The 20,973-nt window shown below is 46.3% G+C and overlaps 1 protein-coding gene and 1 long non-coding RNA gene across 7 annotated transcripts in view; one reads left to right on the forward strand and one right to left on the reverse strand.

The window, feature by feature from the left end:
- TTPAL (alpha tocopherol transfer protein like) overlaps positions 1 to 20,973 on the forward strand; it is a 38,514-nt gene that overhangs the window by 13,036 nt on the left and 4,505 nt on the right. Inside the window, exons 1-5 of one of the 6 annotated variants that reach the window (XM_077873283.1) lie at positions 10,480 to 10,632; positions 10,973 to 11,198; positions 13,799 to 14,258; positions 16,937 to 17,130; positions 18,920 to 19,030. In XM_077873283.1, the coding sequence (XP_077729409.1) occupies positions 13,814 to 14,258; positions 16,937 to 17,130; positions 18,920 to 19,030 (750 nt within the window). In that variant the 5' untranslated portion in view covers positions 10,480 to 10,632; positions 10,973 to 11,198; positions 13,799 to 13,813. Of the gene's footprint in view, positions 1 to 10,040; positions 10,194 to 10,479; positions 10,633 to 10,845; positions 11,199 to 13,798; positions 14,259 to 16,936; positions 17,131 to 18,919; positions 19,031 to 20,973 lie in introns of those variants that run through there. The other 5 variants (XM_077873284.1, XM_077873287.1, XM_077873285.1 and 2 more) reach the window with 5 other exon arrangements.
- On the reverse strand, positions 9,037 to 12,861 carry LOC144298399 (uncharacterized). The gene is made up of 3 exons (XR_013365383.1): positions 9,689 to 12,861; positions 9,463 to 9,503; positions 9,037 to 9,275 (listed from the first exon to the last, which is right to left on the reverse strand). It is a non-coding gene; the product is annotated as an uncharacterized LOC144298399 (long non-coding RNA).

Consider the following 20,973-nt stretch of genomic DNA (forward strand, 5'->3'; position numbering starts at 1 on the left):
TGATTTGGGATCCAGAAGAATTGCTAGTAGAGTACCTGGCTCAGGGTTAGCAAAATGGCCCAGTTACAAAATGCCTCCTGAGGCTCAGGGCTGACTTCACTCAGGTTCCCTGGAAACAGAGTCTGGCAGGGATGAAGTACATGTGATTTATTAAGGGTGGAACCCATAGGGAGGAAAGCAGGATAGGAAGGAACCCAGCAAAATGTGCTCTCAGGTGAAGTCCTACAAGGGCGCTGGCCTTTTGTATCACTTTGGGTCATTGGCCATGAACCACTCTGTGGATGAGGAGGATAACCTCTTAGGTGAGGTGACTTCTGAGGTCACAGTGCTTAGGACAAGGAGACACAATAAGCCATCAGACGCCAACCACTGAAGCATCTGGAGGGTGGAGGGTCCAGGCCCCAAACAGGAAGGACTCAAGAGGTTCTCAGAGGTACTCACACTTCTTGCCTTCCTTATGCAGCAAGCTCTAGGGCATTCGGGAACATTCATTTCTAGGCTTGTTTTGGAGAATCGTCCATCCTGCTGCAACCAGCATGTTGAACAAACTAGACTTGTGACATAATCAACACACACCTTTATTTTTGTCTCCTAGCATCCCTTTTAAAATTTATTCAGTGCAGAGACATTTTCTCTGCCACGAGGTGAAAACTCATCACGTTACTTTTTTGCTCATTCTCAAGAAACAGTTCCATAATTACATTAGGTCATAAACACAGTATCGATTTATAAATTAGAATTTCCAGTAAAGCTACTGATCACAACTCCAAGCTTGATTTGGGTTTAAAGCTTCTCCCCGTAGCCTGCTTGGTGTTGCTTTAGGCTGATAGCCTGCTGCAGTGGGGGAGGCGGTGTAGGAGGCTCCATTCTTTCTCCTCCCCTTTCCCACAGGTGGGGCTGAGGGGGCTGGGTAGACATGGAGTGGGGAGAGGAAGTGTCTCACTTGACCTGCCACCAACCTGGCCAGAGCTCTCTGGATCTAGGAAACATTTTAAGTTGCCCCTTTCTGTCATGGGATGCTGCCGTGGGCTCATGGAGATGGCCAATGCCATAGGCCCTTCCCAAACTTGATGTTGGTGGATGCTCCTCTCTAAGGGTGTCTAGAAACTCCTTTCTCAGCCCTAAGAATCTGACATCCAACTCTAGGTTTTTGCTGCTACCACCCCTCTGCCCCTCCATGAGGTCCTGGGGGACATGACTGCACTATCCCAAGTGACCAAAGGGGAGGCTTGGACCCCTTGTAGATGCTATCAGCTCATGCTGGTCCATGGGAAACACTGAAACAGCCTTTGCCTTGGAGCATCTGAGAGTATGGACTGATCTCAGGACATGCACACACTCTAGCTCCTTCACCAGTGCAGCTGGGCAGCCCATTTCTCCCAACTTCTAGACATCCCTGCCCACATAGGAGTCACATATTAACTCTTCACATTGGTTCCCCCCTCCCTCCTCAAGAAGCCTCCACCATTCTATTCCACTCTTCCAAGAAGGTGACCACCAAAGTAATGTTGCCCTCTCTCCCCACCATAGAACTGTGGGTGAATGTAGGGGTAATAATACATACTGTGGTCATACAACTTTAGCACTTGTGGGCTTTTGGATTATGCTCTTGAAAAGTTATCACTGGCTGTCACAGCAGAGCTTTAGGGCAACATTGTACAAGTTACATCCACCTCCCCCAGACTCTGTTTTCTCATATCTTCATGAAGGCGATAATACCCACCCAGTGGGGCCATTGTGAGGGCCGCGTGGCACAGATAGAGTATTGTCAGATCTGACTTTCTAAGATCCCACAATCACACACCTGCAATTCCATCTCTGTGTGATCACTGACAAGTGATTTCCTGACCTGGTCTTAGGTTTCCTACTGTCCAATGGTACTCAGAAGAGCCCCTACCTGATAGCATCTCCACGAGGTTAGTGGGGTGAATATATAGAGAGTGTGTAGCCCAGGGCCTAGCATTTGGTAAGGATTTAGTACTGCTGGATGTTAATAATACGGTGAGGGCAGTCTGGGTGGGCTTTAAAGCTGGTCCTGGTGGGATAGGGGGTGTAGAGTCTACCCCTCTTGGTCCACTAGCATTCCAGGCCCTGTTTTGGAAATGCTTCAGCCCAGCTGGGATTCAGGGCCCTTGGGAACAGAGAGGACAGTCTGTACCTCCAAACAGTCATGCTGACTCAGATTTAAAAATCAATGTGTGACCAGAAAAACACAGCTGGGCTCTCACCTCGTGTGGGAAATCCACACAGCCAACCCCACTCATGTCTTTATCTCAAGCTCGGAGAGGTGGCCGGCCCTATTCTGGGCCCTGATTCTAAGGCTTATAAACAAAAAGGCTGGCACACGGAGTAACAGAAATCTCTGGCTTCTTGAGGAACACCAGGCCCATGGGTCACAAGCTTCGCATGACCCCCTGGTTGGGGTCAGGCATGTCTGGTGCTTGCCAAACCCTTGACTCTCCCAGCCCTAGTCTGGACACTTCTCAAGCCAAGTCAGGCTCTGGACGGCTGGTTGGGCAACCCATGACCTCAGACTGGGTCAGATCCATCAGATGAGCATCTGTTTAAGAGTATGGAACATTTTGTTCTTTAGAATCCCAAGGGCCAAAGAGTATGAACCCTCCCCAGCCACAATTTACCTTCCCCCACCCCCAACTGCCATTTATTTTGGGCAAGTTCTTTTGCTTCTCTGAGTCTGGTTTTCCCATCCGTCAAATGCAAACTAACAAGCACCTCCACCCACCAGGATTGTGAGATTCAGGTAATAAGGATAGAGGAATGGCACACACATTGACAGGCACTCAGTAGGGGGAAGTAATTCCTACAAACAGGGCACTGGACACTAAATGAAAACCGGTAAGTTATATATGCAGTGGGTAGACTGTGGAGGCAGACTGCCTGGGTTCAAAACCAAGCTGCTTTGCCACCTTCTATGTGGTCACAGGTGACCTCTCTGACTCAATTTTCTTCTCTGTAAAATGGGAATGATAATAATAATAGAATTATGGGGATGCTGTTAAATTAGATGCACTGGGAATGGTGCCTGGCACCTAATAATCACTTAATGAGAATTAACTATTTTTGATTGGTCACACAAGTTAGTGATGTTAGCAATGGTGCTGAAATCACACCAGTAAGGCTGTTCGACAGGATTAACGGTAAAGAGAACTCATAGTTATTGAGAACCTACTATGTATCAGAAGCCATATATTCAAACGTGTATATGCACATACACGTACACAGTGAGGTACGCAGTTCTGTTTTCATCTTTTAAAAACTTTGTATTATAAAACAAATCACAGATGTGGAAAATCATACAAATTAAATGTGTGGCTTAGTGATTATTTGGGGGGCAAACATCCCAGTAACCACCACCCAGGTCAAGAAATAAAACTTTGCCAGTGACCCCAGGAGCCTCTCTATGTACCCCAACTCAATCAAACCCCTCCCCCCAAAGTCACTAGCCTGACTTTAATAGTAATTATTTCTTTGCTTAATCATTTGCATGTGCATCCCTAGATATTATAGTTCTATTTTGCCCATTTAAAAAAAATCTTAATATGTGTTTTAAGCCGTAGATTCCCCCTGTATTTCTTTCTTTTCCTTGTAGTTTATCTGTTACGCTTTTTGACCCATAGAGTTTCTCAAAGTCTGGATTTTGTCTACTGCATCCTTACAGTTCAATTCAACATGGCCCTTGCCTTCTGTGTTTCCTGCATATTAGCAGCTAAGTCAGCCAGTTTCCATCCCTCTGACATGATTATAGGTGGTTCTGTGTTCTTTTATCAAGAAACACATATGTGGTTAGAGTTTGCTCTTTTTTTTGTTATTAGCTGCTATTGTGTACAACAGCTATATACACTAAATTCATAGGAGGTTGCAAAATGGCAGTATTGTATCATTTTGTTTTCCTGTACCAATTTTAATAATTTTATAAGATGTTTTTCTTAATCTATTATTTGGTCACCCAGTGGTACAGTTCATATAGGAAAGATGGGACAAATACTTGATTCTCCTGTTTTATTTACGTAGTTTTAAGAATATAATTTGTTTCTATGCCATCCTCAGAAGGAGATCAGTTGGTGTTTTTTGCTAAATGTCATTATGAACTTATTGAAACATATTTGATGCACTTCAATCAATTGCAATTATAATCTTTGTTTCAGCAGAAATTGTACCATCATTAGGTTGGTTTCTAAGTCCACTTGATAGCCTGGATGGCTTCCTTGTTATCTAGTTATGACAAGATATTCCAGGCTCATTTCCTGCCACATCTTTAGAATCAGAAATTTCTCCAAGAAGTCCTTCTAGAAAAGGGCATTTCAAGACTATAAACTAAGGCTAAGTACACTCACTGCTACTAGATTGGTCATTGTTTTTAGTGAATAGAATTAATATTTTATATAAATATAGACATAGATTTTATTATATATTTGTTAATATAGATTATAGGGTGTATATATATATATACACATATATATATCTCAATGTAACTTTGGTTTTCAAGGACACAAGAGATGAAAAATTTGAAAGATTCTGCAATAACTGATTTGCCACTTTATACTTACAACAGAATAGCAATGGTAAAACTGCTGCTGTTAACTAGAATACTGAAAATGGATAAAAAAATGTTTGCATCCACTAGGCCTATTCCCTACCACTTCGGGGGAATTGTACTATAGCTACATTGTTAGAGCATATAGGCTCTACAAACTTTGTTTCTTTATTTTTATTATTAAAGATTTTATTTATTTATTCATGAGAGACAGAGAGAGAGAGAGAGAGAGGCAGAGACACAGGCAGAGGGAGAAGCAGGCTCCATGCAGGGAGCCCAACATGGGACTCGAGCCCTGGTCTCCAGGATCACACCCTGGGCTGAAGGCGACGCTAAACCACTGAGCCACCTGGGATGCCCCTTTGTTTCTCTTTTAGCTATCTTTCAGTAAATATGCAATGCAATATTACCACCAGTCCTCATGGCAAAGTCTCTCCAGGCATGTTGTTGGGCTGGAGCTCATTCTCAGTAGACAACTCAGGAAAGGCTCAGAGAAAAAACACTGAGTGTTTGTGAGATAATAACGGGTCTTTATAGAAGATCAGTTTTGCTGGATTTAAATTCTTGGTTAGTACTTCCTTTGAGTGTCTTACATATATTATAGCATTTCCTCCCTGCTTAAAGCATTGCTGTTGAAGAGTCTGATGAGAATCTCATTTTATTTCCTTTTGCCTACGTGCTCAGGGCACCTAAAAATTATTTTTCTTTATCTTTAAAAACCAGTAATTTTACAAAAGTGTGCCTTGGTATTGGTTGTTCTGAGACCATGATGTATTGCTGGCTTTGTTTTGGGGTTTTGTTGTTGTTGTTATGTTGTTTTATTTTTCCCTTTAGTGACTCATCTTATTCCTAGGTTAGATGATCATTTCTGAACTTTGATTTGTCCCTTTCCCTCAAATTCTTTTATGTCCTCATTTACCTTTAATTTTTAAAAAATGCCCCTTCGCTTTCTATTTATCTCAACTATCTGTTGATTTTATTTTTTTCATTTGCTCTTATATTCCATTTAGTTCACTTTTCATTTTAAAAATAATTTTTTTTTACCTCTGATTCTTTCATGACTTGACACCTGGTTTCTGAATTTCTATAATCCTGATTTATGTTGTTCTTTTTTTGTTTAATGTCACGTTGTTCATGTTTTTAGCTTGCTTTCCTTTTCTTCTTTTTTAAAGAAGAAAATTAAAAAAAATTTTTTTTTTCTTTTTCTTTTTTAAATGTCTTTCTGGGCAAGCTATCATTGTCTATAGGGCTGCTATTTCACTCCTTCTACTTCTCTCTCCTGGTCTCTGTCTCTCTCTCTCCCTCCTCTCTCTCTCCCTCCCTCTCCTCTTCTTCCTCCTTCTCCTCCTTCTTCAAGCCATCTTGCTTTCCTAGGATTTGACTTTGGTACTTTTCCATTGCTCATTTTTATGTGAGATAGTTTTTCTGAACATTTGGAGGAGGCTTGGTTAAGAAAACTTTTGTATTTTCACAGAGCTCCCCCTTCTGTTGTTTCTGCAGATTGTTAACAAAAATCTGGCTTTACCTCTGAGGTTTTCTGGCTCTGCTCTCCTCCCCTACATTCATCTAGCCCACTTTTTTCCTTGATTTCTGCTTTCCCTATCCTACTCCATTGAAATTTCCCAGGAGTTTCTCAGCATGAGGCCTGTCCTGGAAGGAGGGTTCGGTGGTCATTTCTGGAACTCATGGGCATTAAACTCCATTAGCCCTGAGGCTTCGTGGCAGACTCCTTGCACTCCTCTAGTTGGAGTTGGGAAAACCCTTCCCAGTTTTAGCTGCTGTTTTCAAATAGCCCTGACATGCTTTCCATAGATGTTGCAGTCTGGGGACTTCAGTTTTAAGGTTTGTTAGACAGGTTGTTGCTTCCCTTTTATATCTCCTCCAGAGGCCCTGGTGGCACTCAGGCCTCAGAGCTGCTGCTGATTTGTCCTCATTCATTTGTTCAGGGAGTTCCTGAAAATACCTTCTTACCTAGGTCTGTTGTAAACATGGGTATGGATTTTATTTTTGTTTTTATGTGGGGACTTGGGAGGATTTAAATCTGTGCTTGGCATCACTGCCATCATCTTCCCAGAACTCCCCTGCTGCTATCATTTTATAGATAAGGAAACTGAGCCCCAGGGTGGTTTGCTCAAAATCACATAGCTAACAAGAAGGGATAAATGTATGTGAGAGCACCTGCCATCCTGCATGGTACAGAGAAGATGCTTAATACAGATGACTTTCTCCCTTACTTTTTCCTCCCTGCTTTTACCAGTCAATGTCCCTTCAGGATTCGTTATTGACAATTCAGTGAGATTATTCAGGCAAAGAGCTCATGGCACTGCCAAAAAAAAAAAAAAAAAAAAAAAAAAGGTGTTCAATCAGACGTACCTGTTAGTAAAGAATTTATGATTAAAGAAACCAAGGTAGGGGATCCCTGGGTGGCGCAGCGGTTTGGCGCCTGCCTTTGGCCCAGGGCACGATCCTGGAGACCCGGGATCGAATCCCACGTCGGGCTGCCGGTGCATGGAGCCTGCTTCTCCCTCTGCCTGTGTCTCTGCCTCTCTCTCTCTCTCTCTGTGACTATCATAAATAAATTAAATAAATAAATAAATAAATAAATAAATAAATAAGAAACCAAGGTAAGTAATTGTTCCAAGGTTGCACAGCTGACTCATGTCTATTCAACCAGAAGCCAGTTTTCTTTCTTCTATACTAGTGGTTCTCAATGGGGGCAATTTTGTTCCCTAGTATATATTTTTCAATATTTGAAGGCATTTTTGTTTTTCACCACTGTAAGTGTGGGGTGCTACTCTCATCTAGTGGTTAGAGGCCAGGAATACCATTAAGCATCCTACAATGTACAGGTTGACATAAACCCCCACCCCTCAAAAAGACTCACCCAGCCCCTAAGGTCAATAGTATTGTGCATGAGAAACTAAGCCCTATATCATGGTGGTATCCTAAATAAGCCCTCCCTTAGAATCAATACTAAAACTTGTTCTAGCAGATTGTCTGAGGTCAGAATCACATGCTTTGAAAACAGTGACAGGTCAGGCATTTCCGGCCTCCTCTAGCAAATACCCAACAGCCAGATTTCTTTCTTCAGAGACTGGATGAAGCTAGGAGGACGGGATGCTAGGAGTCCTCCAAACCAAGATGCAGGGCAAGCTGCCCTCCCTCCAGCAACCTTTCTGCTCTCAAGTGGAGTGGTCATCACGAGTTAACAGACATGTCATGATCCAATGTACCAGAACTCTGCACACACCATTCTACTGAATCCTTCTAAGGACCCCCTAGACAATGAGACACATACCCCCATTTTGCCCACAAGGAAATGGATGTTTTGAGGGGTAGTTCTGAGTGTGTTACTTCTGAGTATCCATTGCAGAAAAGTAAAAGACAGAAGTTCAAACTGCAGCTCAATCTTGGAGTCATCATGTGACCATGGGCAATTTCTTTTCCTCCTCCGAGCCTGCTTCTCAACCTGTAGGAACAAAGAGGCAAAGTAACCTCTAAACCAAAGTAAAAGTTGGGGCCGTGTTGTCATACAGACTTGGGTTCAAAGCCAGCTCTTTCTTTGACTATCTTGAGCCCCTAGGTAAGTGACTTTCCCTTTCTGGGTTTCAGTTTTCCCATCTGTACATGAGACAATCCTAGCTTCCTGTTCACAGGGTTGTAGCAAGGTATAATTGAAATCATACAAACAAATTATTTAGCATAGTACCTGGTGTATATAATCCCTCAAAAAATGAAAACTTTTTTGACTATCTGAGACTCTTCTAATCCCAAGATAACTTAGTTCCATGATATGTAACATCAGGAAGACCCAAAAATAATGGCCCTCAATTGAGGGAAGGGGCAGGGACTTCTGGGCATCTTTGAATCTCCTCTCAACCCTCCCCTGCCCTTGAGACCAGGTTCTAGACTTCTATTCTTCTCCTCCTGCTGGCAGTATCTGGGATTGCAACCTGATCGTACCACCAGTGGGTCTGGGGTCTGGGTGAAGTTTATTCAAATAACTAGGACACCATGGTCTGGAAAGGATCATTCCTTGCCCTTTGCCATGAGAGCTGCCATTTGTAAAAATACGGTTTGCCTGGTGAGGGGCAAGGTGTTTCCTCTTATGAGCTTATTTAATCAGCTTTTTGCTCATGGGGAACTAGAGGCTTTGGAAAATTGAGTGATTTGGCTATGGTCACATAGTTGGACATAGGGTTGCCAGATTGTGGTAGGTGGAATAATGACACCCCAAAGATAACCCTGTGGTAATCTCCGGAGCCTGTTACTATCTTATCGTATATGATAAAAGGAACTTTGAAGATGTGACTAAGTTAAGGATCTTGAGATGGGGAAGATAATCCTAGATTATCCGGGTGGATCTAATGTAATCACAAGAGTCCTTATAATAAGAGGCAGGCAGGACATGGTGTATCTGTAGTCAACAATAATGTATTACACACTTAAAAATTTGTTAAGAGGGTAGATCTCATGTTAAGTGCTCTTGCCACAAGAAAAAAAATTTTTAATATAAAAGAGGGACACAGGAAGATCGGAGTCAGTAGTAGATGCGCCAACAAAAGTAAGAGGTTGAAGTGATTTGAGGAATGAGCTATGAGCTGTGGAATGCGAGTGGCCTCTAGAAGCTGGAAAGGCAAAGGAACGAATCCCCTCTTTAAGTCCCCAGAGAGAATACACCTTTGTCAACACCTTGATTGTAGACTTCTGACCTGCAGAACTGTAAGATAATAAATCTGTATTGTTTCAAGTCATTACATTTGTAGTAATTTGTTACAGGAGCAATAGGAAACTAATACATAGATAGACTGGGGGGGGGAGGGGGACTCAAACAAACAAAACACAGGGTGTCCAGTTAAATTTGAATTTCTGGGGATGCCTGGGTGGCTCAGTGGTTGAGTGTCTACCTTTGGCTCAGGTCATGATCCTGGGGTCCTGGGAATGAGTCCTGCATAAATAAAAAAAAAAAAAAAAAAAAAAAGATTTGGTTTTTAGTATAAGTCTATCCCAAATGTCGCAGGAGACATACTTACACTTAAAAAGAAATTGTTGTTTATTTGAAATTCAGATTTAACTGAGTGCTCCGTATTTTATCCTAGAAATGGTGGAGCCAGAGCAGGAGTCAAAACTTACGACTTCATGGCTCTTCCACTTTCCCCAACAATCTGGGATCCAGCAGAAATTGCCATGTTCTCATGGCCTGCGTGGGTCAGTTCCCATCCTCCAGAGCTCCTCTTGCCCTCTGGGGTTGGGAAAGGAAGGGGTTGTTTAAAGTCATCTCTTGGATGCACCTTTGGGCTCTCGGTCCTCCCAGACCACAGAATTTCTCTCTACAGATTTGTGTCTTTGCTCTGCTTGAAAGAGCCACCCAGGGGCTTTGTCTCAAAGTCATGGTTGCGTAATAATAATAGGTATGTTGGGGCGGGAGGTGTGGGGCTGATGGTGCTGGGGGTGGGGGTGGGGCAGGAAGGGAACTTTATGAGCCCCAAAGCAGGACACAAGTCATTACTCAAGAGGGTGATTTTCAAAGCCAGAATCGTGTTGCATATGAGGACCCTGAGGCCTGCGGCCACTGAGCTGGAGGCAGACGGAGGTCCGCTGGATGGGCATCTCCCCGCGTGCTAATCCCGAAGTCCAGGTTGGAAGCCCCTTCTACTTCACTGCTTGCCAATTTCCCTTCCACGACATAGGGGGGCTCCATAAACAAGACCGAGTGAGGCAGTGGGTGTAAAGCCGCGGGCGCGCGGTGGGATGTCCTGAAGCCGCAGTTCCTTGCCTTCTTCCTCCGGGTCTCATTTCCCGCCTCTGTACCCCCCCGAAGCCTCCCCTCTCCGCAGGCCCGACCCCGCCAGCGCGCAGGCCCGGCCGCTAGGTGGGGCCCGAGGGCCGGCACTGCGGCGGGAAGCTGCGCGTGCGCACTCGCGGGCGGCGCCGCGCCTTCCCACGCCCCGCGCACGTCACTTCCGGCGCGAGGGGCCGGGCCGGCCGGGCCGGGAGTGCGGGTCGGCTCTGTGCGCGCTGCCGGACGAGGCTCCCACTGCCGCTAGACCCGCGCTCCGCCCCGTGTAGCCGGGCCGGTGAGTGCCCGCGAGGCCGCCCCTGTGTCAGGGGGGTCGGGGAGAGGGACCCCCGAGAGGGAGGGATCACCGGAAGTTGGAGGACTCAAGGAGAGAGACCCCAGGAAATGGGGACGCTGGGGAAGGGGTGACAGCCGGAAGTGGGGGGCCTCAGAAGGTGGTCGGCGGGACGCGGGGGCTCGGGGCTCCGGGGGGCCGGCTTCCTGGCCTCCGCGAGGCGGGGCGGGGAGGAGGGCGGTGCCCGCGACGTGAGGGGCTCCAGGCGGGGGAGGTTCCAGGCTTCACCGTAACAAACGGTGTTTGCACCGTCCCTACGCCCACCCATCACCTGACGCTCCAGACTGTCCTGCCCTGGGCTTGACGCTGCCGAGGCCCTGGAGATTACACAGGAGGCCCCAGGCGGAGGGTGAAGCCCAGTGTGGGGCCACGCACATCCACGCGGTGCCGCCCTAGGTGTGTACCCTCCGGCCCGTCTCTTAACCTCCCATCGTCCGCTAATATTCACAGAGCACCGTCATGTGCCAGGCTAGGCCTATAGCCAATGGACACTACAGTCTGTTTCCCAGGTAAGCACTGGATTGGGATTACAGGCATCTGTCGGTGCCTCCCGTGGAAACAGCCCAGGGTGGGTCCCGTGAGCCGTGATCGCGGTTTCATGCCTCGCTTAGCATTCCTCCGCCAGGCAGATCCAGCTCATTCAGCAAATATTCATGGAGTGCAGTCTACCCGTCTGACACGTTGTTAGGCACTGGGTCTAAGGCGACGAACGAGACAGATAAAGATGCTGCCGGCAGATTGCCTACAGACCATCAGAACAGAGGGAGCGTGCTCTGCCAAGGAGCTCCTGGTGGGGAGGCTCCTACCCCTGGCCTGGAGTTGGAGAAGGCGTCCTGCGTCAAGCACCATCGTCTCTTACCTGGCTTACTGCAGCACCCTCTGAATAGTCTCTACTTCTGTCCTTAACCCCTTACAATCCGTTTGCAAGACAGACGAGCAATCCTGTAAAATAGAAATCAGATCGTGTCACTCTTCTCAGATGGCTCCCACCAAACTCAATAAAAGAGTTCTTACTGGCCTACAAAGCCCTGTATCAATGGGGCTCCCGGTATCTCTATCAACTCATCTGCTAATATTCTCCACCTTGTTCATTTGGCTGTAGCCGCACACTGGCCTCCTTACTGGCAGGTGTGTTCTTGCCTCTGGCTTTGCCCTTGTTCTCCCAGATATCTGCATGGCCTTACTCCCTCATCTTCATCTTTCCTCAAATGTCATTTGGGTGAACAAATCATCCCTGACCACCCTATTTAAAATTTCAATCCCTATTCCCAGGTACCTCCAAACCCTCTACCCTGCTTTATTTCTCCCCCTAGCACTTTCATCTGGTAGATTATAGTTTTTTTTCTTGCTTATAGTCTGGCTCTCCCACGAATCTAAGTTCAACACAGGCACAATTTTGTTGTTGTTGTTCACTGATGTATATCTTTAGTGCCTGGAAGAGGACCTGGTACATAGTAAGTCCTCCATGTTTGTTGAATGCATGAAGTGGCATTGGGACTTTTGGATGAATCAGTATTGGTCAGGTGAAGAACAAGCTTGCTAGAGGAAACAGGATGTGAACAAGACAAGAAAACACAGCTTTGGGAGGAACTGAAAGCAGCTGGGTGGGGCTGGAGGTTAGAATGCAAGGAACGGAGTGGCAAGACAACGGTTTTGGGGGAGTGACCTGGTCACCAGCTACATGCAGAGACCCCTAAGATGGTCCCTGCTCTCCTTGAGCTCAGAGTCAGGGACCAGTGGTAGTCTGTGGACAGGAGCTTGGGCTTTGGGACTGGACAGCTGCTACTGCCTTACTCCTGGAATAACTAAAGCAGCTGTTTTTGGTTTTGTTTTTTTATTCAATAAATGTGTTCTGCTCTTCCAAGAAACAGACACTAGGATGAGATTAGACATGCAAGGAATGAATTGGAGGCAGCACCTGTGAAGCATAAAAGGAGGGGAAGCTGCAGAAGTCAGGGAGAGCCTTCAGACTCCAATAGGAGCTCAGCTCTCCAGGGAAGGAGGTTTGGGCAGGGAGTCGTGGACGGTAGGGCAGTTCCATGGCAGGTTCAGGCTGAACCTCGAGGCAAAGTTGCCTGTTAGTGGAGGCCCACATTTCACTCAGTCATTGACTGGGGAAAGGGTGACATCCACTGGATGGTGGATCCAGAGGGATGGCAGCTGGGGCCATCCTGTCAGTTATGCTCCATTCCCATGTGAGCGTCAATCAGCCTTGTTTCACGGCCATCATAAGTCATATATGTATATGGTAAAAAAAACAAAAGGTATAGTTTTTAAAAAAAGGTACTACTTTTTTTACCCTACTTAAATGTCCAGTTATCCAGTACTCTTCCCTAGAGGGAACCACTGGTAACGATTTTCTTATATTTCCTTCCAGAAATTTTAGGTGCGCTCAATATATAGGTATAGATTTTAAGAATATAAATAAGGTTATTCTGTGCCCACTGTCCTGCAACTTGCTTTCTTTTCCTTAGTGTGTCAGTTCATAAAAATCTTCCCCTAGTATCCCATTGTTAGGATAATATCATTTAACCAGTCTCCAGCTGGTATGCAGTTAAAGTCTTTTCCCTGTCTTTTCCCATCATAACCAATACTTGAAGTAATTGTCCTTGTGTGTATATTTTGTGCACATGTACAAGTATATGCCCTTGAAATGAGATGCTGAGCCACGGGGTGTGTGGTTTTAAATTTTGATAGCGACAAACTGCCCTCCGATGAGGCTATGCCAGTTTATTCTCTGTCCAACAGAAAGCACATCAGCACCCATTTTGTATTTTTGCCAATATGACTTTCAGAGTTGTTTTAGCTCACCTTTCTTTAATTACAAGTAGGTCGAGCAGCCTATCTCTGTAGAGAAGGCCACAGCGTTGCCTGAGGAGTGTGTGTGTCCCACTGCAGTTGCCTGGGTGCCTTGGTGGGGATTTTCACTTCATTCGGTCGGGGGTTGGACCTGGGCCTGTGGTCCAGATCCACTTCATTCCCCCAGCTGAGAACCGCCGCTCTGACAAAAGTGCGCCTGCCCACCACCCTCACCCCTCCACATCATGCTGCCCTTCAGAGGAGCAGTGCCGGGCTTCGTTCACTTGGCTCGGGGTTTGTGTGTTGGCAGGGATCCTGGTAGCTAATGTCAGAAGAAAGTGACTCTCTGCGAACCAGCCCCTCTGCGGCCTCACTCTCGGAAAATGAGCTGCCGCCCCCGCCCGAGCCTCCCGGCTACGTGTGCTCGCTGACAGAGGAGCTGGTCACCAAAGCCAGGGAAGAGCTGCAGGAGAAGCCGGAATGGAGGCTCCGAGATGTGCAGGCCCTCCGTGACATGGTGCGGAAGGAGTGCCCGACCCTGAGCACCTCTCTGGATGATGCCTTCCTCCTGCGCTTCCTCCGCGCCCGCAAGTTCGATTACGACCGGGCCCTACAGCTGCTGGTCAACTACCACAGCTGCAGGAGAAGCTGGCCCGAAGTCTTCAACAACCTGAAGCCCTCGGCCTTAAAGGATGTCCTCGCTTCCGGATTCCTCACTGTGCTGCCCCACACTGACCCCCGAGGCTGCCACATCCTGTGCATCCGCCCAGGTATTGCCCTGGCCAGGCCGTAGGTACCTGCCTGCGTGCCCACCTGTGTGTGGGATGCGTGTGCCTGGCACCCCGTCTCTCCCTTGCCTTTCCCTATCGGCCCCCTCCCTGTTGGAGTCAAAGCTCTTCTGGTTACAAATGACAAAAAGCTACTCAACCTGGCCTAGGAGAAAAGGGAGGAGTTAAAGAAACAGGAGCATCCCCCAGAAGCAGTGAGCTCAAAGTGTAGCAGCTTTCCTGGGGCTCCCGGGCCCCAAAACCAGAATCCACTTTGCCCCCCCCATCAGGAACTAAGCCAGCCATTCTCCCTGTCTCTGCTTCTGTCTACGTGTCTCCCTAGGCCACACGTTTCTGCTGTCCTGTATATATCTTCCTTGCTCTTTTTCCTGGAGACTGGCTTTTGCCACCACTTTGCACCTGTCAAGATCTCGTACCCCTTAGTGTGCAGGCTTCCTGGGCTACCCAGCCAAGTTCCTCCGTGCAAATTCCTGCCCTGGTCAGAGGGTACAAGCAGGCTTGCCCCATGCCTCCTTTGCGAGGAGGTGAGGCAGGCATCTGGGGGGGGGGGGGCGCGCGGCTGGGCAGATGACCAGAAAGGTGACAATTCACTGTGTGTCTCTTCCTCCTCTCCCTCCTTTCCTCTACTTTGTTAAGCCACTGATTCACTTTATTTTTTTATTTTTTTAATTTATTTATGATAGGCACACAGTGAGAGAGAGAGAGGCAGAGACACAGGCAGAGGGAGAAGCAGGCTCCATGCACCGGGAGCCCGATGTGGGATTCGATCCCGGGTCTCCAGGATCGCGCCCTGGGCCAAAGGCAGGCGCCAAACCGCTGCGCCACCCAGGGATCCCCCTGATTCACTTTAGATTCACTTTTCCAACTCAGCACTTACTGTTGGTAATGAGGACATCTTACATTTCCTTGGCATTGCTTTTAATTAGGGGCACCAAATATGCTATAAACTCAAGAGTGTTGTCCACTAGACTCCAACCCCCACGGCCTTAAAAATCTCTGTCAGGCCAGAGCAAAGACAAAATTTGAAAGTAAGATCGCAGTGTTCTTCCCAACTAAGCCAGGAGCAGGAGAGTGCCCGCTGGCAGCCCTCCTTTGCTCACATACTCCTCTTGAAGGGATGTCTGTCAGGCAGTGGACACCTCCCTGCACTTTTCTCTCTGCCTTTAAGGTCCGCGTCGCCATGTGCTTTGGTCAATTGCCAAACCCTTTTTGGAGACTAAACCATCCTCCTGAACCTTTACTGTGTACCAGGCACAATGTTAACTAAGTGCTTTACCTGCTGTTTTAGGCACTTTCCAAAATTAGGGTTATTTTAAAACAGGCAATGTGGTGGAGATTTTAGGGCACCAGGAGACCTAGGAACCAATCAGCAGGTTTTTTTTCTGCTACTTCTCTGTACTGGACTCATAAGGATCTACAAAACAGACTAGCACCCTGGTTTCACCTCTTTGCCTGTGTGGTTTCAAACCTTTGCTTGCACAGTTTCAGCCTTTTGCTTGTGAGATGAAGTCTTTCCCCCATGTGTCTGGAGCAGCTAGACCCCTCCCTACCAATGCAACTTAGGAGGAGGCGTACTGAGATGGTTTTGTTCTCAACTGGGTATTAGCTTTGCCTCTTTTGGGACATATGTTATTGAAAAGGAAGACATCCGGTTATGTAGAAGCAGGTTTGGTTGGCAGCAACATTCAGTAGCAAGCTGGCACAGCTTTTGGACAAAGATTATTTTTCATAGGAATTTTGCACATATTACATATCCCCTTGGTGGCGGCAGTCATGTGGAATTTTATCATCCTAAGAAAAGGACACACAGATTGGTGGAATTTTCTTGAGAACAGCGGTTAATAGTCAAAAGTTGTCATTTCCATCTTCTTCCCAGAGAAAGGAAGGACTCCTTTAAACATATGGGCAATACTAAGAGAACGTCTGGCCCGGAAAGGGGATATAGCACAAAGCACAGACTGGAAAGCCATCTCCATCCCTGCTTTCCTTGACACATGCTTCATTTTCAGGCCAGCTCTTGTCGCTTGGGGCCCCAGAGTCTCAGGCTCCTAGCCTCACCACTACAAGAGGGGAGAGGGATCTCTTCTCTCCAAAGGGCCATGGTCGAAGAATTGAGTCCCCTTGGCTCTGTTTGATCTGGCTTGGATCACACAGTAGCCAGGATGATGTCGACTCCCACTGACCACGCCCATCTCTGCAGCCAGGAGGCAGGTCAGTGGTACCCAAAGTGGGAAGGCTAACGTGGGAAGAGGTGGCTCAGGGCGGTGGTATGAAAATCTGATGTAATTAGATGTCCATTAAGGTATTACTGGCATATTCTTCTTCTGAGGAGATGTGGGCTCCGAGTGAGGAGGTAACTCACACAGCTAGTAAGATTCAACACACACACACCCTCCTTCCGTGTGTGTCTGACTTCAGAGCTCAGGCTTTTAACTCCAGCACTCACTTGCATTCCCATTTCCAAATGTGCTGCTGCATTTAGAATTAACATCAGCTGCTGCTAAGGTGTCCCATTTACTAACCTAAATAGAGCCATGCCAATAGAGTAGCTTTCTTTCCATTTTTTAAATAAGAGTTCGAGCAAGGAGATAAATCTTAGCCTGTGATTACTTGTTTTGTATTCATCTCTGTAACATTCTGTCCATTTCTTATGACCTCAGACAGATGGATACCGAGCAACTATCCAATTACCGAAAACATCCGAGCCATATACTTGACATTAGAAAAACTCATTCAGTCTGAAGAAACCCAGGTGAATGGAATTGTAATTCTTGCAGACTACAAAGGAGTGAGCTTATCAAAAGCATCTCACTTTGGCCCTTTTATAGCCAAAAAGGTGATTGGCATCCTTCAGGTATGGCCCCTGTTTGTCGTGTGCCTGTTTCGTGGTGGTTTTGGCTTTTCTCAGGGTCCTATTTACCACAGGTCCCACATGATACACAAACCTCACTTCTCATGCCTACAGTCTGAAAGATACAACAGCATTATGGGAAGAAACGCAAATGTCCTATTTACCATTCATTCTCAGCAGGTTCTCCAGTGGTTTCTAAGGTCCCTTCAGTCTGGACAAGATCAGCTTTAGGGGCAAGAGCTCAAACAACCAGAGAAATACTTTCTGCTCATTTTTGTTGTTTACTTCTCCAGAAGACAGGGGAACAATTCTAACAAATGAAACTGAGAATTTGTGTTTCTGATGTGTTAGATAGATCCTGCCCTCTGGGACCTCAGAATGGGGATCCTGTCGGACTATTTTGGACAGGTGCTTTCGTATCTCGTGTGTTATGTATTTATTATTATTTTTAGAGAGAAAGAGAGTGTACATATGTGCATGGGGGTGGGACAGAGGGGGAGAGAATCTGAGGTAGACTCCACCTCCAGTGTGGAGCCTGAGGCAGGGCTCAATCTTACAACCCTGAGATAATGATCTGAGCTGAAATCAAGAGTCAGATGCTTAATTGAGTCAGCCACCCAGGTACCCCATGTTCTGTGTTTTAGAACATAGTGGGGGGCAACCCTCTTGGGTCCCCTCCCTCTTCAGGAGCTTTGTACTATCACTTTGCTATTGCTCAGTAAACCTTGCTTTGCTGCCCACCAAAAAAAAAAAAAAAAAAAAAAAGACACAAGTGCAGGGAACCAGAAAGTTCCGTATGTGCACAATGTTCAACAGTTTGCAAAGTGCTTTTATAGTCGTCATAACTCATTCAATCCTACAAGGCAAAATTTATTTTTCCTTTTTAGTATATGTGCTGCTGAAGTGAGCATGAATCCCTTTTCCTTTTTGGTGGCTGGGGACACAGCCCTTGCAGGGGTAGCGTGGCCTGAGTCTCAGGTCTCTAACAGTTTCAGCTCCCTGTTCCCTCTGACCAGCCCACAGGTACTGTCCCTTGCGAGCTGTAGGGCACCAAAGAAAAGTTTCCCCTGTGAATCCCACAAAGTGTGTGAGCCCGCACTGGGTGCCAGGTTGATTATTTAAACATCAGCATCACATTTGGTCATTATCAGAAATGTGGAGCTAATACTCTGGCTTTCCTTTGCTTCCACTCTTCTTTTACTACCTGCTAAGTACCGCACAGATTAAAGTGTTAGGATAGTGAGTTTGGATCAGTGTTTTCTAGTCTTCTAAGGTGATCTGAGGGGAAAAAGCTCCAGGGTTAGATAGGTCTGGGAGATGTGGCATAGTATGTCCCTTTCTTGAGAATGTGACTGTAAACATTTGCATATGACAGTCCTGTGGTTAAGGACATCTGTATTACTATATACAGCGTGCTGTTCTCAAACTTATTTACCTACCATGGAACCATTTGGGCATCACACCTAGTACAATCCTGAGAAATACCGTTTGGCAACACCAGTCCTGAAGGTCCAATGTTTGTTAGATCCATCCACACAGGCTCCAACCTTTTTTTTTTTTTTTCCTTTGCCACAAGAGGAGCAGCTCTCCACTTGTTTGCCCCAAGAAAGACCCTCTCTCTGAGTCTTGTCTTCCAGGTTAGCCCTCACTTGAGCTGTCTTGGAGGAGGCCATGAGAATCAGAGCAAACTGATATGGAGGCCTAAAGAAGATTTAAAGGAGGGAGGCAGACTGTGGAAACAGCCTGCGAGTGCCTCCCACATGTTCTAACATCTCCTTCCCTTCTCCTACAGGACGGCTTCCCCATTCGGATAAAAGCAGTCCATGTAGTGAATGAACCTCGAATATTTAAAGGCATTTTTGCCATCATAAAACCATTTCTGAAGGAGAAAATAGCAAACAGAGTAAGTGATGATTCTTTTAACTTGATACTTCTTTTTTTACTCCCCTGTGACATCAATAAACTTCTTTTAGTTTATTATTTTTGCCCTGGGATGGTTAATTTGGAAAGAACAGATTTACAGATAAATGATCTTTTCTGTGAAAGGAAAATAAAATTAATAGGACCATAATATGTGACAGTGGAGAGAGCAGGGAGGCAGGCAGTTCTAAGAGTTAAAATGCTATATTTTGGCTCTTCAATATCCTGGCCTGGGCACTGTGAACCAACATTGTATCATTGTATTTCCTGTATAAGAGGACAGGGAGAAGGGTAGTATTGGGCAGGTAGTTAAAAAGTTATAGTGATTTCTTACCACAGCTCCTTGGGGCTTAAAAACGCAATTTTTAAGCTCTTCTATTTACCTATTGTCTCGTGTATCAGGTTTGTGGAATATTTCAAGGTTCATGAGATAAGTGAGTTTTAGCCTACCCGTTATTTAAGAAAGGACAGATGGCCCTTGAAGGATGGTCTTCCTCTGTGACCTAGAAGAGCCATTTCTCACTCAGCCTTTGCTAGGTACCATGGTTGCATGTAATGGATGGTATTTTTCTCCTCCTCCTTCAGGCCTAGGAACATCGTGGTCCCTCCAAAGACCGGGTCTTGAATTTTGTACTCTTTTTCAAAGAGGAAACAGAATCTCAAGGTTGCAAGGGAAGGAATTTAAAATACAGAGGGGTGCCTGGGTGGCTCAGTTGGTGGAACATGCCATTCTTGATCTCAGGGCTGTAAGTTCAAGCCCCATGTTGGGTAGAGAGATTACTTAAAATCTTAAAAAAAAAAAAAATCAAATTTAGATTCCCAGGCCCTTTCCCTGAAAATTTTAACTCCAGTCCAGGGGTGGAGCCCAGGAGTGTGATTTTAAAATCTTAAAATCAGAATCTGTGATTCTGATGCACAGTCAGGTTTGAAGTTAAGTTAGTGGCATCCCTGCCTGGGTTTGAACCTATCTTAGTACCTGAAGATCCTGTTTGGAACCTGCTCTTAAAGCCAAAGCAGTCTTTGGAACACGCCTCATTATATCTATGAAATGACCTTATTTGTGGTCCATAATCTTGTTCATTTCATCCTTCATATGTTCATTCATTCATTCAAAAATATCCATTAAAGGGCAGCCCCAGTGGCGCAGCGGTTTAGCGCCGCCTGCAGTCCGGGGTGTGATCCTGGAGTCTTGGGATCGAGTCCCCACGTCAGGCTCCCTGCATGGAGCCTGCTTCTCCCTCTGCCTATGTCTCTGCCTCTCTTTTTCTGAATAAATAAATCTTAAAAAAAAAAAGTACAAACTTTCCATTTAAAAAAAAATATATATCCATTAAACTACTGTGTTTACAAATACGTTCTAGATGAGCAATATAGACCAAAATCTCTGCCCCCAGGGGAGCTTACATTCTAGAGAGAAACAGACAGTGGGTATATGTGATCTAGTATTAAGATATGCTAAGTGCTGTGCAGAAAAATTAAGCAGAGAAAGGGGACAGTACAGAGCAGGGGCACGGGACTGTAGCACAGGATTAAAGCTGGGCGTCGCTGAGAAGCTGGCCTTTAAGCAAAGACTGGGAAGAGGCGAGAGCATGAGCTCTCAGATATCTGAGACCAGCAGCTACGGTACTGGCCTGAGGTGGGAGCACATTGGACATGCTGGAGCAGCAGCAGAGGGAAGTGGGAGGAGGGGAAGAGAGGAGCAGCGGGGGCCAGACTGTGACAGGCCCTATGGCCCAGTGTGCGGACTTTGGCTCCTAGTGCGTGAGGTGGGAGCACTGGCAGGCCGTACAGAAAGGAGTTGGCACGACCTGAGCGTGAAACAGGCTGTGAGCAGGGAGGCCAGTGTGAGGCTGTCGTGAGAACACAGGGGAGAAGTGGCAGCGGCGGCATGGTTCCAGGGTTCCGTGGGCAGGCAGCAGAGTGGTT

This window comes from Canis aureus, chromosome 26 (genome assembly GCF_053574225.1).
Source record: "Canis aureus isolate CA01 chromosome 26, VMU_Caureus_v.1.0, whole genome shotgun sequence".
Taxonomy (NCBI): Eukaryota; Metazoa; Chordata; class Mammalia; order Carnivora; family Canidae; genus Canis; species Canis aureus.